At 35.4% G+C, this 18009-nt stretch overlaps 1 protein-coding gene across 1 annotated transcript in view; it reads right to left on the bottom strand.

Annotated features, from left to right (window-relative positions):
• LOC149780963 (uncharacterized) overlaps nt 1-15712 on the bottom strand; it is a 28742-nt gene extending 13030 nt beyond the window's left edge. The window contains exons 1-4 of the mRNA XM_089938071.1: nt 15543-15712; nt 10821-10855; nt 8173-8192; nt 3853-3892 (exon numbers count right to left, since the gene is read on the bottom strand). Of these exons, the coding sequence (XP_089794197.1) occupies nt 3853-3892; nt 8173-8192; nt 10821-10855; nt 15543-15690 (243 nt within the window). The 5' untranslated portion in view covers nt 15691-15712. The remainder of the gene's footprint in view (nt 1-3852; nt 3893-8172; nt 8193-10820; nt 10856-15542) is intronic.
• Nucleotides 15713-18009: the final 2297 nt, after the last annotated feature.

The raw sequence follows: 18009 nt of genomic DNA on the forward strand, positions 1-18009 counted from the left end.
TGTGGGAATAAACCCGTCGCACATGCCCTACTGGGCGCATGCGACATAAATCTAAGTAATCAATCAATCAAGTAAGCCTTGTTTTGCCTGGTCTCAAAATAATGTTTATTCCTTTGTTTAAATTCAGTTTCATTATCAGCCAGTCCAAGATTTCTATTGCAAAGTACAGTCAGTATCAGCCAGTCCAAAATTCAGTTGTAATCATTATCAGCCAATCCGAAATTACATTGTAAAGTCCTTATCAGCCAATCCAACAGTCTGTTGCAAAGTATAGTCATTATCAGCCAATCCAAAACTCTGTTGTAAAGTATAGTCATTATCAACCAGTCCAAAATTCTGTTCTAAAATATAGTTATTATCAGCCAATCAAAAACTCTTTTGTAAAGTACAGTCAATATCAATCAGTCCAATATTATTTTATAGAATATAATCATATTCAGCCAGTCCTAAATTTTTGTTGTAAAATATAGCTATCAAAAAGTCCAAAATTCTGCTATAAAAGTTTAGTTTTTATCAACCAGTCCAACATTATGTTATAAAGTATAGTCATTATCAACCAGTCCAAAATTTAGTTCTAAAGTATAGTTATTATCAACCAGTCTAAAATTATGTTGTAAAGAATAGTCATTATCAACCAGTCCAAAATTATGTTGTAAAGAATAGTCATTATCAACCAGTCCAAAATTATGTTGTAAAGTATAGTCATTATCAACCAGTCCAAAATTTTGTTCTAAAGTATAGTTATTATCAACCAGTCCAAAAATATGTTGTAATGAGTAGTCATTATCAACCAGTCCAAAATTCTGTTGTAAAGAATAGACATTATCAACCAGTCGAAAATTCGGGGCCCCGAATGGCCGAGTGATCTAAAGCGCTCTCCGTTACAGATCACTTCCATCTCACCTCTGGCTGCGTGGGTTTGAGTCTCGGATTCGGCCAATGTGGGTATGTGAGAAAGCTTGCCAGTAGCTTCTCGAGGGTCGGTGGTTCTTTCCAGGGATTTCCCGGGTTCTTCCTTCACCATTAATACTGGCCGCCATGTATAGCCTATCGTTGCTGAAAAATGGTGTTAAACCCTACAAAAATAACAACAACAACCAGTCCAAAATTCTGCTGTATAGTTATTATCAGCCAGTACAAAAATTTTGTTGTACAGTTATTATCAGCCAGTCCAATATTATGTTGTAAAGTATGTTACTTGTGATCAGCTGAGCAAGAGATCAAGCTCAAATTCATTCTTATTAGCTTTATGATCTCCAGACCTAATCTGAGATTTAAAAACCTTGAATCTGAGTCTGATATTAATTTTACACCATCAGCCAATCAGGAACATCAATCCATAAGAAATGTCATTTGTAATTGGTTGAAACCAAATTGCCAGCAAAACTCAAAATAATGAGATTTATGATTCCATGTCTGACCTAGTATACATATATATAGCAGAGCTTCAAAAATGTGAAATGCTATGGACCCAATGTTTTGAGGGTAACAGACAATACTACAAACAGGGACAGAACAAGTCATTTCAGTACATCTGAGTACTATCGAACTGTTGTCATTCAAAAATCACTTCCAAGATAAACTTTACAGAAAACTCCATAAAGTCTGGTAAAATATAAGAAAATCGAGTACATTCTGTTTTTCCATATGGTGTTTTATTAGAGTAACAGTAAGGCAATATTTGGATTTAGAGGATAAGATTGTATCTTACTGCAGTAGAATAATCTAATGTTCTTCCCCGTACCCTTTCAGCATGCTGGATCTAACATGCACAGACAAGAGTCTCTCAAAGGGGTTGATGCTCTACTTTCTGAAAAGGATTTCCAGGAATCTATGATATGACCATTTCTTCTTTTCAACTGTTCAGCGTTTAAACTATTTTTGATATTTTTGAGTTACTTTCAAAATGGCCTCTGTAGCAGCCACATTGGCACCAATTTGATTTAGGACCAAATAGCCAACAGCAGAAGTTTTCTGGCTAAAACCCTATACCAATATGACAATCCATTCTGAAGAAATAGTGATAACAAGATTGGACTTTGTGGTGGCCAAACAGGATGTAAAATTTGCCACCATTTTCATTCAGAGCCAACTAGATATCGTAATAAGTCTTTTGGAGAAAGACCCTATGTCAATATGGCCATTCATTATGGAGGTGTAGATTGTTAAGATGACCACTGTGGTGATCATACTGTATCTCAGTTCATCATCATTTTCATTTGGTACCAAACAGACACCATAAAAATCCTTCTAGTGACAACCCCAAGCCAATATGTCTCCATTTAGGAGTAGCAATAACAAGATTTTCAAAATGGCTGTCTTGACAACCATATTGGACATGTGACTGGCACCGTTTCATTTAGGAAAATCTAGACATCATGACATGTCTTTTGGAGAAAACTCTGTCAATATGACCAACCATCAAGGAATAGTAATGATAACAAGATTTTCAAGATGGCCAAAATAGCAAACATTTAAAGTTGAATTGATACTATTTTCATTTTGGACCAAATAGACACCATAAGAAGTCTTCCTGTTAAAACCCCATGTCAATATGACTTTCCATTTAATAAAGGTAGCAATATTAAGATTTTCAAGATGGCTGTTGGCTGCCATATTGGATATCAGTTCTGCACTATTTTCATTTAGGACCAACTAAAAATCATAGTCTATTGCTGAAAACCCCATGTTTATCTGACCCTCTAGGAGAAGTAGTGACAATAAGATTTTCAATACAGCTACCATTGTGACAATACTGGATGTCAGATTTGCACTATCTTCATTTAGGACTACATAAATATACAAAGTCTTTCATTGTAAATCCCATGTAAATTTGACCAACTATTAAACAGATTTTCATGGCAGTCCTACTGGATTCAAGATTGACACCATTGTCATTTAGGACCAACCATACAGTATTTCAATGAAAGTCGCACATTAATATAACCATCCATTCAGTATTTTCAAAATAACTGCACTAGGGAGGCCATATTGGATGTCTGAGTGGCATAATTTTCTTTTAGGACCAACAAGACTTTGGAAAAAGTTAATATAAAGTTTTGTGGCATCTTCCAGGTACTTTAACAGAAGCAATAATGACTTATGCAAATAGACAAAGATTGGGCAACATACGACACATCATACAATAAAATAAATCTAAAAAAATACATTATTGCTGGTAAGTGACATGCCTTCAAATTCCCCATTATAGCTTGATTTCAAAAGCAATATCTAAGTCATTACACAATCAGCTGTAAATTCTTCTTGACATTTTTATATCTCTGGTTTCATATTTGTATCAATTACTCTCATAAGAAAAGGAGGCAGGAATACAATGTTTAAATAAAGGTGATAATCAATTGATGAAACAATCATTAACTATTCTGATGATTGGACACCCAGCCATTTAGAAAATGAAAATTTAAAAAAAAAAATTAATTGGACATATGCCACAAGATCTGAGCTGATGAAACCCAAATTCCTTATGAAATTTCTGAGGAGAATTATGTGTGTGTATATGTGTGTGATTTGGATTTTTAATGTAGCTTTAACAATTTTTCAGTCATATCGGTACAATGTCTACATTGTGTCAGTTTGTAGTGATGTCTAGCACTGGGGCATCATGCCGCAGACATGTAGCATAATGTCCCACCCAGTCACATTAGAGGAGAATTATGTAACCCATCTTTTTGGTCAGAAACCTTTCATTGTGCTGTAGTAAATTCAAATCACTAACACATTTTTAATTGCAATAAAATTCAATCCAAAGTCATCAGAGACAATAATATAAAGTCTTCAATTCAAACAGAGATCATGGAAAAGATTTTATATGACAATCATACAATTTCTTACCTCTGGAATAAGTTTTGTCAGGAACATTTCCATGTCTTCCCTGTAAGTAAAATGAAAATACAATTCTCACTCTCTGTAACACTACTCATGGCAGACATAAAAGTAGCACTATGAGGGAGCCTTAAACTGGGGGATGATTCAAAAAGGCTGTTTATTATATGCTCATTTTTTTCTCTGTTAACTTTACCATTGTCAGAATCATGCAATATTTTACGATATTGCACACCTTCGTATTGCATTCAAGTGCAGGACACAGTGTATTAGGAACTACTTTGTAAACAAATCATGTACATTCATGTAGCAGACGCTTTACATTTTGGTTGATCAAGCTTGTTTCTGAATGAACTAAAGCAGATGTTTCGTGGACTGCCAGATACCAGCTGCTTTCACACATTCTGTGTTTCAGATTTAGGTTAGCTATAGACACCAGACAGGGTCCTTACAAATAGCATGCAAGTGACAAGGCAGAAACTGTCTTCTTTAGCTGGTAATAAGAATGACAAAAAATAAACTTACAGTTTTACATTCTGAATTTCCTCAAAATGTACTTTCTTAGTTCTGCAAATCTGAATTACATGAGCCATGTCATGGGATTTCAATCTTAATTACACATATCGAAACTGTACTATAATTTCAACTATATTCCAAGTGCAATTAAATCCTCCTTACTGCACTCAAAATGAAATACACATTATATTACAGAGCATCTTTTTGACATCTGCAATTGAAAGACTGAATATTTTTCCCACATTAAGATTTCAAACATTCAATGACAGAACAGAAACACACTTGCAGATGTCAACACGCTGCTGAAATCTGATGTACTTCATGTACAACTGGCACAGATAAATCCAGTCCATAATCCCAAAATTTCATAGAATCGCCAAAAATACCAAAGTCTGTTCATTCCAGATCAAACGGAAAGGTTGTTGCAATGCACATTCATTCAGAATATGACTCCAAATTTCAATTTTAAGTAAACCAACAAAACACTATTTTCTCTCAAAAGTTAAGTCTAGCGCACGACTAAGTTCAAATTTATCTGAGGGAGGTATGTGCGCATTAATAATGTTGTTGATGTGTAATGATGAATCTGCGCTTGTGTATTAGGATTGAAATACAGCATACATTCAGTTACTTTGTTTCTTGAAGTGTATTTTTGTTTATATAATTTAGCCTTATGTAGAATAAGAAAATGAGTATATAATAAAAAGGTTATTGCATTTATGAAAATATGAACTCGTTTTGTTGGATAGATATACTGCACTCCCAAGGTTGTGCAGTATTTCCATCTAAAAACTCTTTCATATTTACCCATACAAATGCAGTAACCTAGAAGTCTTCATAGCATATTGAGAAGTAAAAAAGGTGATATACTCATATTATAGTTATTCTCATAAGAAAAGAACTGAAAAAATTTTTAATACAGTAAAAATCTGGCCATAACAGTCACCTTAATACAGCAGTCACCTGGTCTCAACTGCTATTCCCATTCCCATTCTCTCACCCCTGCGCCCAAAATTTCCTCTGTAAAAAGTCTTGTATTAGATGGTCACCTGTTTTCTGTGGTCAATGTCCTGATCCCTGCAGATCAGGGTCTATCTTGTTTATTCTGCCGATTACTCCTAACAAATGCACAGATCCAGATCTGCCAGCACATTATGCAATGACAGATCTGGGTCTGTGCAGTTTGCAGCTGGACCGAATTATAAGCGAGTATATATAGTACAACTATATCCGATGGATGTACTATATTTTATTTTCTGCATATAAATAAATATAGCTCCCCCACTATAAATCACCTCATTATACTGCTTCCCCTTTTATAAATCTGGTATGGGCATCAATCTAATTGGTTACATTTTTTTCTAATATTTCTAGTGAATATGTTAATTTATTGGATTTTATTACCTGGTTGTTGAGAGTTATGGGAGTGATTTCATACCATTAAGTAACAAGAGTGCTAAGTGGATTGTTCTACTGCATGTTGGAACATACATGTATCACATAATAAGTTTCCCTCATTTATAACATAGGCTCCCATGAAAAGAATTATAGGGAGTGACAGTACTGTACATTTTCCTTCTCTATCTTTCAATATTCTGCAGACTGGAAAATGCACTGGTGAAGCAAACTAATTAACATTTCTGCAGTTCACATCTCAATCTCTGTAAAAGTTGGAAGTGAAAAAGGTTACCTATCTATGGGGGGCTTTGTTTTTTTTTCTTCAGGTACCTAAATTTCCTACAACCTGAATGAATGTACAAACAAAAAAAAAATTCAAAGAGTCGACATAAAAATTAGGGAAAGACTGTCAAAGATTGATGTACAAGAATGTATGTACATGTATTATGTATGAAGGTTTAATGGCACATCAGCACAATAATGGCTATATATACTGATTAAATTGTAAATACAAAAAAATTGCAAAAAGAACTTTAGATTAGCCCTTCCAAACAAATAAAAAATATGTAGTACTACAAGTTAAAAGATAAAAAGAAAATACAAAAAATAGTTTGTAAACGGTACATATGATAAAAGCTAATGTTAAAAAATGAAACAAATCAGAAAAAATCATTCAAGTATGAAGTCAGATTTTGTTATATAAACCATATTCCTGCAAAAGGACCTAGATTTTCTCTGGTGGTATAATGGTACATCATCAAACAGTTTCTTAATTGAGTTCTGTTTTGCAGTGTGGAAGTCAATATGCTTGATAAAAATGTGTTCCTCTGTCAGGGGACATTGGCAATATATGCAGATTGAGGTTCACCCTTCAAGTTCTTGCAACAGTCAGGTACAGTACAGTAATCACTTCTGTGATTTATTCAATACAAGGGATGCCACTCTCCACTAATGGGTTTGATGTTTTCAAGTCTTTTTGTTGAGTCCTTATTCCACATACATCTCTCTCTCAATAACTTGTAAACAACTGGTTCCAAAAGTAAGTATAAATGAGGGCACCAGTTATCAAGGACCTCTGCAAAATAAAATAGGGGATGCAATCCCAGCTTGGACATGAACAGTGGGGAGATGAGGCGGGAGGCAGTGCAAAGTTTTAAAACTTGTTTTATAATTATCTTGGGAATAACTGTCAATATAAAGCTATTTCTAATGAATCTGTTCATTTTTCTGTCTAAATTACCTTATTTTCAAGATAGCCAACCTCTGAAAGATCATTAAAAACATTACTCCAAGAGGTTACAACACACATCCTCATCTCTACTGCAAAAACACTGTGTATTACATCACTGCTTTATGCATATATATTCGAGCATTATTGCTGACTCACAATAAAACAAGATTTATTTTTTGTAAAAACTAGAGACATTTATTTTCTAAAATAATAACCATCAGCATTGAAACTATATTGTTTTTAAATTAGTTTGTTTTTATTGCTAAACAACTGATGCTGCAACTTCACTGCACATCATAATGAATTTACTGCTCATCCTTGAGCAAACCTGAGTGCCAATTCAGCAATTTTAAGTTTACCACAAACTTTGGAACCTGCTTCTCCATAATGAACTGCCTCTCTGAAGCAAAGCTTTTCATTCACTAAGCATTCCTTTCACCTGCTTCATTAGCTATCCTTAATCACATTTATGAATCAGTAAGATAAACCACTAATTAACATGAACTACTTGAATTATCTTACTAAAATAACAATATTTAAAACTGTCTGATTGGTCAACTGAAATGAGTTGACTGGATAGAATACCATGACCAATAGTTCACATGAATGCCTTTTTAATTCTTCTATCCCACCCCCTTTTATGATACAAAAGATGTAATTAGCATGATAATATAAAGTAAATGTACCTTTTGGATGATGGTAACAATACAAAAAACACTACCACAAATCAGAGATCAAAAGAAAACAGCACTTAATTAGGTTCTCAAAGAGATGCACATAGACATAGCTGTGATGGTAGACGGACAATTTTCATGTTAAAATACAAAGGGACATATTGCATTTATGATGATTACACTGAAACCAAATTAAAAGATAGAACTAAAACAGGAACTTCACCAGATAAAACTTATTTAATTGGTACTTATTTCCAAAAGTGCAACCATTACTAGGTATTACAGATATTTTCATGGACTGAAAATTCATTGAATATTGTTATTTACCGAGTAAAATGACTTTTTGTACAAAGAAAATTTAACAAAAGTTGTGACTTGTTATTAAAAGCTGCAAATTTCATGATCATGAATCACATTTCTGAGTATTAACTTCAATTTTGATTTTTTTTCATTTTATGAAAATTATGAGGACAAAGGAAACTACATGTACTGGACTGAAAATAAACTTACCTTACCTCTGGATCCCAATTCTGAAAAGAAACAAGAGAATTATGGTTACCGGTAATATGTTAATTCTGATCTAGAAACTACTAGTGCAATAATTACATAAAGAGATATAATACAGTACTACCTTATAATAATACCTTTCATTATAATTCCTGTTGTAAAGCAGATATGGACCTGGATCTCATTTCATTATTCTGTAGCAGACTCATATGTATCATCTACTTCATTATAAGGTAGTCTCTCTGTAAGGCAGTATACTCTGTGACTCCCATGTACAGCATTATAATGAGGGACTAAGTACATCATTATAAGGCAGTCTCACTATCAGACAGTATACCCAGTGACTCTCATGTGGAGAATTATAATGGGGGAATACTGTATAATGCACTTCATTATCAGGCAGTCTCTCTATAAGGCTGAATACTCTCTTACTTCCACATAAAGCAATATAATGTACTTCATTATAAAGCAGTCTCACTATCAGACATTATACTACATGGCTCCTATGAAGAGCATAATAATGAGGGAGTACCCCATTCCTGGCCTTTCGTGTCCCTATGTACTCACACACACAAGTCAAGTCCAAATGCAGACTGCACACACAGATCTAGTCTATGCTCATGTTAGGAATAATCAGAAGAACAATCAACATAGACCCTGGTCTGCCAGTGCACTATATGACTGCAGGTCAGGGTCTATACTGTTTGCAGTTGGACTTGCCTTATAAGCAAGTATATACAGTACTTAAAGCATGTGCCATTTTGAAGAACAAGGACTTAATTTATCCTTTGTTAGTGGGATGATTACATTTTCACAGCAGCATTATCATGTTTTGATACATTCATGTATATTCTAATTATCTTCTTATACAATGAGGAATAAATACTCAGCTTCAAACAAATTATAATGAGATTAAAACACAACTTGTAACTGAAATTTTGTGCACAGTGGAAAATGTTAAAAAAATAAAGAAAATTAGTATTACAATAATAAGATAAACCAATGCATACTAACCAGCATTAAAAACATTTATACCATATGACAGTACTAGTTGTCAGATGGGAGTTTTAACATTTTGGTGAGATTTTTTAAAAAAAACATTGCCTAATAAAACTCCTTTGGATAAGTTTTCTTTCCAAAAATTAATTACACTAAGACCTTATCCCCACAACAATTCAATGCAGTGCTATTTCTAGCCTGGTTTAGGAGGTTACTGCACTCTGCCCTCCCTTGGTGGTGCATTGTATTCCCCAGGTGGCACCCTGCCTAATCTGGGGTGTGCACTGCCCTTTCTTGGGTGCTGTCTTAAATCTACAGAAGTGTATTGCATTCCATATGGTAAAAGTCTATATGTGCATTTTGGGCATCAGCTTGGCATCACTGACTCCTTTTTAGTCATTAGTGCTAATATTATTATAAATACACCAATGGAGTGCATCATATGCCCTCTTATAAAAAGTTATCATCATAAGAGAGTTTACTGTGTTTAAAATGCCCGGGCAGGCAGGTGATACCCTATTCTGATTAGTGGTTTGGGCACAACATGGGAACTTAGTAGCTGTGATCTGTCTAGTGGTCTGTGAACAACACTGTAATTTAGTAACTGTGATCTGTCAAATGGTCTCAGAACAACACTAGAATTTAGTAATTCTGATCTGTTCTGTTGTCTGGGAACAACACTGGACTTTAGTAATTCTGATCTGCTGAGTGGCCTGGAAACAAAGCTGGAATTTAGTACTTCTGATCTGTCGAGTGGTCTGGGAACAAAGCTGGAATTTAGTACTTCTGATATGTCAAGTGGCCTGGGAACATCACTGGAATTTAGTCATTCCAATCTGTTCTGTAGTATGGGAACAACACTGGAATTTAGTAATTCTGATCTACACTGTGGTTTGGGAACAACACTGGAATTTAGTAATTCTGATCTGTCGAGTCAGCTGGGAACAAAGCTGCAACTGAGTACATGTAATCGCTATCTAATGGCCTGTGAACTAGACTGGAGTCCTGTAATTCTGATCTGTTTAGTGGTAGGGAACAACACTGCAATTTAGCAATTCTGATATGTTCTGTGGTCTTAGAACAACACTGTAATTTAGTAGTTCTCATTTGTCCTGTGGCCTGGGAACAATACTAGAATTTAGTAATTCTGTTATGTCCTGTAGTCTGGGAACTACACTGGAATTTAGTCATTCTGCTGTCCTGTGATCTGGGAACAACACTGGAATTTACCATAGTAATTCTGATCTGTCCTGTCATCTGGGAACAACACTGGAATTTAGCAATTCTGATATGTCCTGTGGTTAGGGAACAACACTGCAATTTATTCATTCTGAATTGTCCTGTGGTCTGGGAACAATGCCTGAATCTAGTCATTCTCATAAGTCCTGTGCTCTGGGAACAACAATGCAATTTAGTAATTCTGATCTGTCCTGTGATCTGGAAACAACACTGGAATTTACAGTAGTAATTCTGATATGTCCTGTCATCTGGGAACAACACTACAATTTAATAATATAAGATGCTAATATATGAATACTGGTAGAAATCTTACCTCACTTAGGACTAAAGATGCTAATATATGCATATTGGTAGAAATCTTTCCTCATTTAGGACTAAAGATGCTGATGTATGCTTAATGGTAGAAATCTTACCTCATTGATGGCCAAAGATGCTGATGTGTGTTTGACTGAAAAAGTAAGTGAAACAAATTAAAACATACGTCTACAAAAATTCATCACTGGCAAGAAAAGAAAGTAAACAAACCTGAAGTTATGATCAAATACCTTCCATCAGGATAATCTGCAATTATACAAGATGGCAACACATTTTAAACCTTCCATTTGTTTCTTGGAGAACTTACTTCTTGCTTTCTTTTTTTGATCCTAGTTTGAGCTAGCAATGGAACTGAATATACAACTCAAATAAAACCATGTTTCAATAAATGATATGGACTCTTAAATACTACCTCTTGTTTGACACTCAGTATTACTGGCCTGTTCTGGGATCACTTTACATTGTTTCATCACATTTAGTCAGATCCCTAATATACTATATGTATCATATACACCATCACAGATTGGTTAAAATCTTAAGAGCACAATAAAATGAGAGTACAGAGTTTTGCTTCTTATACAGACAGGTTCCTGTAAACTTAACAAAAACAAATTCCATAACTTTTCCATGGTCATTTCACAAAACTCAAGGACCACAATATCTATGAAATGAAACCATTTATTCATTGTAATTGTGTTGTGTCTGAACATGTTTTTTTAATTGGTGCTTGGTGCTCTATGAAACAGCTATCAATGTTTTAACTCCATTGTCAGAAATTTCATGCCTTTTCCAAAACTTTGCAAGGTTTTGAGAAATTTCATGACTTTTCAAGGCCTTTGAAATTTATTTTTTAAACTCCAAAACTTTTCCAGAATTCCAGGAACCCTGTATAGAATACTAAGATAATGTGTTTTCACCTATTACATGTAAGCACTTGTAAGGTACGGTTGAATCTGGAATTTTTCACCAGTGAGTCTCAATGACCGGAATGTTTGGTCAAGTTATGCAGTCTGCATCTAAACTTAATATTCATAAACTATTGCGGGAGGTCGTGGGTTCGATCCTCGTCCGAGTGATATCAAAGACTTACAAAAATGGTACTGACAGCTTCCTTGCTTGGCGCTCAGCATTACGAGGTTAGTGTTAGGACTGGTTGACCTGGTGTCAGGATAATGTGACTGGGTGGGACATCATGCTACATGTCTGCGACATGATGTCCCAGTGCTAGACATCACTAAAAACTGCCACACTGCAGACATCATAGCAATATGACTGAAAAATTGTTAAAGCTATGTTAAAAATCCAAATCACAAACACACACACACATACAAATAAACTATTATTTCTTATTAGACCTAACATCGCCATGACATCTGGCTTTTATACCTCATAATCTGAGCTTGTTAAAATCCTAAGTGAAAGCCATCTATCTGGTCATGGAACTTACTCTAGTAGAAAAGATTTTCTGCAATACCCATTTTCTTTGAGCCATAATGACCACCAATCATTGACCTTCTGACCACAAAACCATTAAACCTTTTTCATATCATATGCAAGCCATCCACAAAGTTTATTACAGCTCTATGATGTAAAACTAATGTTATTGTGCAGAAACCATTTTTTCTTCTTTCAGGCAGTGGCATTGACCTTTGATCTATTGACCCCTAAATCAACAAGCTTCATCCTTATACCAAGTGCAAGCAATTCACTGATTTTGGTCCAAGGCTCGGATGTAGAAATAATTTTATGGTATGGAAATTTAATTATTTTAGTCACACTTGCATTGATCTTTGACCTTTTGACCCCAAAATTAATAGGGTTCATCCTTACTCAAAGTATAAGCAATCCAAAAAGTTTGGTAACTGAAGATATTGGAGAACTCAACTTACCGTGCAGAAACTACTACTCCTTCAGTCACAATGACCTTGACATTTAACCCCCAAATCATTAGGCTTCTTCCTTACCCTCCAAATGCAACCCAACCTCAGAAAATGTAGATGGAGAACTTAAGTTACCATGACCTTTGATCTTTTGACACCAAAATCAATAGGATTCTTTCTAACCCTAATTGCAAACCATCAACAAAGTTAGATCCAAGTCTGTGAAGAAGAACAATTGCTGTTGTGCAGAAACCATTTGTATTCCTTCAGTCTCAATTTGACATTTTGACCCCTAAACTGATAGGGTGCTTCATTAAACAAAGTGCAAGCAATCCACAAAGTTTAGTAAATGCAGATGGTAGAGAACAGGACTTAATGCCCAGAAACCATTTATCTTCCTTCAGTTTCTATTCTTAACCTTCAGCACCCAAGTCAACAGGGTTCTTCCTTACCCCAAGTGTATACAATCCATAAATCTTGGCAACTGTAAATGGTTGATGACAATAGTTATTGTGTGGAAACTATTTATCTTCTTTCAGTCAGTGAACTTGACCTTTGGAACCAAAAATCTGATAGGGTTATTCCTTACCCAAAACTAAAATCACTGAACGAAAACAAAATTGGTAACATATGTATGGACACACTGACAAAAGGATGGATGGACAACAACATAACACTATCATACCCAGTCTTACACTGGGCATATAAAAAGGATTCAATCTAAACCAGTATGGTACCAGTCACACACATATCAGAGAAGCTACAACTATTATCACTTCAAGTCTGATTTTAAAATTACAGTGTAGTACTTTCCTCAAGATCATACACAACTAGCTTGGTAACCCAATACTTAACTACAGGTAAATATTAAAGCCAAGCATATCAAAGCAGGATCCATACCAAGGGCACATTCAGGTGAAATATTCGCCCATTACTGCCATTTTGCCCAAATATGCAAAGAAAGGAAAGTGAGTTGGTTTGAATTTCTTTAAGTTGATTCCTCCCCCCACCATACCTTTTGTACCAAGTGCTTTGTATTCCGAGTAAAATACTGACTATTGTTTGTTATATATATATATATATATGAGAGAGAAAAAGAAAGGGACAGTAACAGACAGAGAAAAAACTAGGAAAACTAGGCACAAACCACAACATTATTCAATTTACATGTAACCATATAAGTGGGACACTCCAAATGGTTGGGTTCAATTGGATAATGCGCTTGCCAATTTTCTAATGGGACAATAGAAAAAAAGGAACGTTACTATAAAAAGAACTGGATGGCACAACACAAAGATGGCACAAATCCACTCCAATACAATGAAAGGACTGACGGATAACACAAAAATGAAAGAGAAATTGAACATACAAATGTAATCTTGGTACTCAAAGGAGAATGATTGAAGAATGAGAGATGCAGGAACTGACTGTTCTAGCTTGGATTCATTTTTGATTTAATGTTTCTTTCAATAACTATGTTTCAATGTTTCTCTCAAAATTCTGCCGTGATGGTCAGACCTTATCACAGTTCCTTCCCAAGCATTAATCAGTTCTGTGTGATACAGAAGGTTTCCATTGGTTGTTTTTGACTTGTGATACTGCTTTCCATGCATGCGTCAGCAATTTAAAAATAAGGTCATTAAAAGATGTATACATGTGTTCTGTTCTGACAAAGGATTATTACTAAAAAAGTGCTCTGAAGGATTTAATGCCATAGATCAAAAGAAGATGGTTTTTAGTTACCATCCACATACCAAGGTTGGTGAAATAAATGTAATAATTAGTAGCTAAATTCTGATTATTCCTACAATATAAGACACATCACTTGATATTTTTGTTTTCAGGGGGGATGGGTCTTACTGCCTAAATAACGGTGCTGTGTAGCATGTTTTGATGTTGACTAACAGTGTAACGAAAGTTTAAATTTTCAGGAATATCAAACACAACTGGCAACCAATAATGATGCTTTTCTACAAAGTAAAGTTATAACGTTTTTGCCAGACTTTACTTACCCTGATGTCTTATCTCTAATAAATTCAAATTCTCACAAAAGAAATGGACCTGTTTTCAAGTTTCACTGACCTACCTTTCAGTTGGCTGGAAAGCAATGAAAGCCAATAATGCCAAAATCGGGTTAAATTTAAATATTATTCTTTAACGAAATGAATAAAAATATAGTATGCCTATTGGAACTGTAAGCAACATTTCATTTCGTTCGAGAAACATATCCACTACATGAACCTACTTAAACATACTTTGGTACACCTCGACTACTGCTGCATTGCAACAAATTTAAATGCATGTCAACATAACATGAAAATGTGTCCATTTGCTAGTGTCATATTTTTTATTCCGCTAGGATAAAGACAGTACAGTAAATATGTTAATTACACATAAATTAGTGGAAGGGTGTCGATATAGACGGCCAAGAGTGTGAGATATTCCTGAAAATTTGACTACTCATTCCGATGTCAACCGACATCGGAACAGGCTATACAAGGCCGTTATTTGGAAAGTATGACATAGCACTAAAACAAAAACATGACGTACTATGTCTTACATTGTAGGACTAGTGTCGATAAGTCAGAACTAATGGAGAGTTTAACACAGCGTAAAACTTCAGTATGAAATACGGCCCGATAACGTTGGTCTCCGCTGTCAGAAAAAAAAACAACAAAAACGGAGACTACTTGTCGGTCTATATGACAGCTCCAGTCAAAAGAAAAACCCGGTTTTGAAATCGCTAAAAACCAAACTATATTGGTATATTGTACGAAAAAATTCAAAGCAGAAATAACTAGATACGTTTCTACAACCAGAAAAATCTATATAAGCTTTATATCTACAAGAATGTACATTAAATACACTGGGTCGAAAAAAGGTGACCATCCGAAAATATGAACTATTGGGCAAATCACCAATAATAAAGAATATACTAACTATGAACATGGGCAATTCCCATTTGAATGTGCTTAAGCTCTGGCATTTTCCCGGTTATTTCTTCCGTAATGAGATGGAATCCTCTTTTCTTTCCAGGAATAGAGACTTCCCTCTGATACCATACACATCCCTCTTTACCAGTCGCCATCTTTGGGGTAATTTTGGCTTCGTTTAAAGTTTCTCCAATGTGAGGAGCACCGTCTAATGTGAGGAGCACCGTTTCTCAGCGAGAGACTATCAAGTGCTGAGTGTAATAGGTTAACAAAGGGCAAAGGTTAAGCTAAAAAATAGCAGAAATTTGTATTTATCATTCTTTTATATGCACACAGGAATATGAAACATATCCAACAACTTAATGTCGCTTTCCATAAACTTTCACAGTGTAATAAAACAAACACATTATTTTAGCAGGTGACTTCAATTTGTCCAGATATAGAGTGGGAGAAATTAATCATAAAACCTGGAGCTGCAAAAAGGGACATCCAACAAACCTTGATTGACTAATCCATTGATTGTGGACTAGTCCAAGTGCATGATCAACCTACTCGTTACGGAAACGTGTTAGATTTGGCTGTGGCGTCACTAGGGTTGGTGTCACCCAGTGCGGTAACTCATGGTGTCACGCCCATGGACCTCCTTCCTGCAAAAAAATTCAAAAATTGTATAGACAGTCATTTAGGTGTCACCCCATTCCTACCCCCTAGTGAAGTCACTGTGATTTAATGTTCACTAATAACCCATCCCTGGTGTAGATTTCGTACAGCACACTAAGCATTAGTGACCATACTCTGATATGACACTTCGACTTACCAAGCAAAACCAAGGAAACGAATTGTATACTCCAAAGCTGACTGGGACACCATCGACTTAAAAGCAGAACAGATATCCAAAAAAAAAAAAAAAAAAAAAAAAAAAAAAATAACGATGAATAGCAACAAGGAAAAAATGTTGACAATCTATCGTCTCTCTTAAAGAACACGATCTTCATCAGCGTGGACAAAAATATTCCAGCAAAACTGTACAAAATACGAAAATCTATGCCATGGTTTTAGTCACAAACTGAAGAGCATGGCAAAACGTAAATCAAGAATTTACAACCAAGCTAAAAAGACAAACCAATGGACTGAATATAAATTATTTCAGAAACAGTGCAAACATCAATTAAAACCAACAGAGATCAACCATATAAATAATACCATCCAAAAGGACTCGAAACAAAAACACAAAACCATTATGGAGATATGTAAAATAAAAAAATAAAAACATGACAACTTCGGCATACCACCACTAAAGAAAAAAGGATTCTTAGTAAATAACAGCAAAGGAAAAGTTCAACTACTTGTCAACTAATTTAAATCAGTTTCTACCAATGACATTTCCAACACTATGCCAAAAATGAACAAAAAATCTTATAACTACAACTTTCCAAGCCTTACAATAACAACAGAAGGCGTTGAAAAGCTGTTGTCAAATATAAATACTTCCAAAACAAGCAGACCAGACAACACTGCCAACGTAATCCTAAGATATTGCACCGACCAACCAACCTCTGGAATGCGAGAGTAGTTAAGTGGGATACCCTAGCCTCAATGGGAATTAGCATTACAGAGACCCCTGGGACACTCTAGCCTCAATGGAAATTTAACATGGAGAAAAATCGTGGGACACTCTAGCCTCAAGGGGAATTTAACATGGGAAAAAGTCTTGGGTCACTCTAGCCTCAAGGGGAATTGAACATGGGATTTTTTTTTTTTTAAATTTTTTTAAAAAAAGGGTAGGCAATTGAAAGGCTATCTCTTTTCGAGAAATATGGCTGGCCCTGAAAAGGGCCTTTGGGTTTATGTTAATATTAATATTAACATAGATGGCATCTGTCACATCTTCTTCTTCTTCTTAAACTCCTTCTAACTGCCGGTCCATACACAAGTACCCTCTTGAGACATCCTTGTCTTTCTATGTAAACTCTCCTCATCCATTGACTAGTATCTGTCCTATCAACAACAGTCCACTTGGACCTGACATACATGAGCATGTCCGTCCTAAACATCATGGAAGACACAAGGGTGGATGACTCAACTGTGGTCCACATCTTGAAGCGACGAGAATAGGTGAATCAGTACAGTGAACTGCGCTTATTTATAGGTACAGGAAGGATTGAAACGGATTGAATTCATTCACCGATCCGAACACGCGTTACAAAATTCAGTCAGCTCGCATCCAATCCGAAGAGAGCAGTCTGTGACGTCACGTGGTCTATATAGATTCGTTAGCGCTTGTGTGCAGTCAATCTATGCGACAGTGATTCAACATGACGGAAACTCAGAAAACGATCCATTGGGGTGCACCAGCAGGGGAGACTGCCCAAGGGAACACGGACTTACTTTCAGAAGAGGTACATTGGGATTTTGTGGATTTTCTTACCTCGCAAGAATTTGTTCCGGAACCTTCGTTACCTTCTTCATTACCG

The sequence above is a fragment of the Sinohyriopsis cumingii genome, chromosome 16 (assembly GCF_028554795.1).
Source record: "Sinohyriopsis cumingii isolate HCF-2022 chromosome 16, ASM2855479v2, whole genome shotgun sequence".
Taxonomy (NCBI): Eukaryota; Metazoa; Mollusca; class Bivalvia; order Unionida; family Unionidae; genus Sinohyriopsis; species Sinohyriopsis cumingii.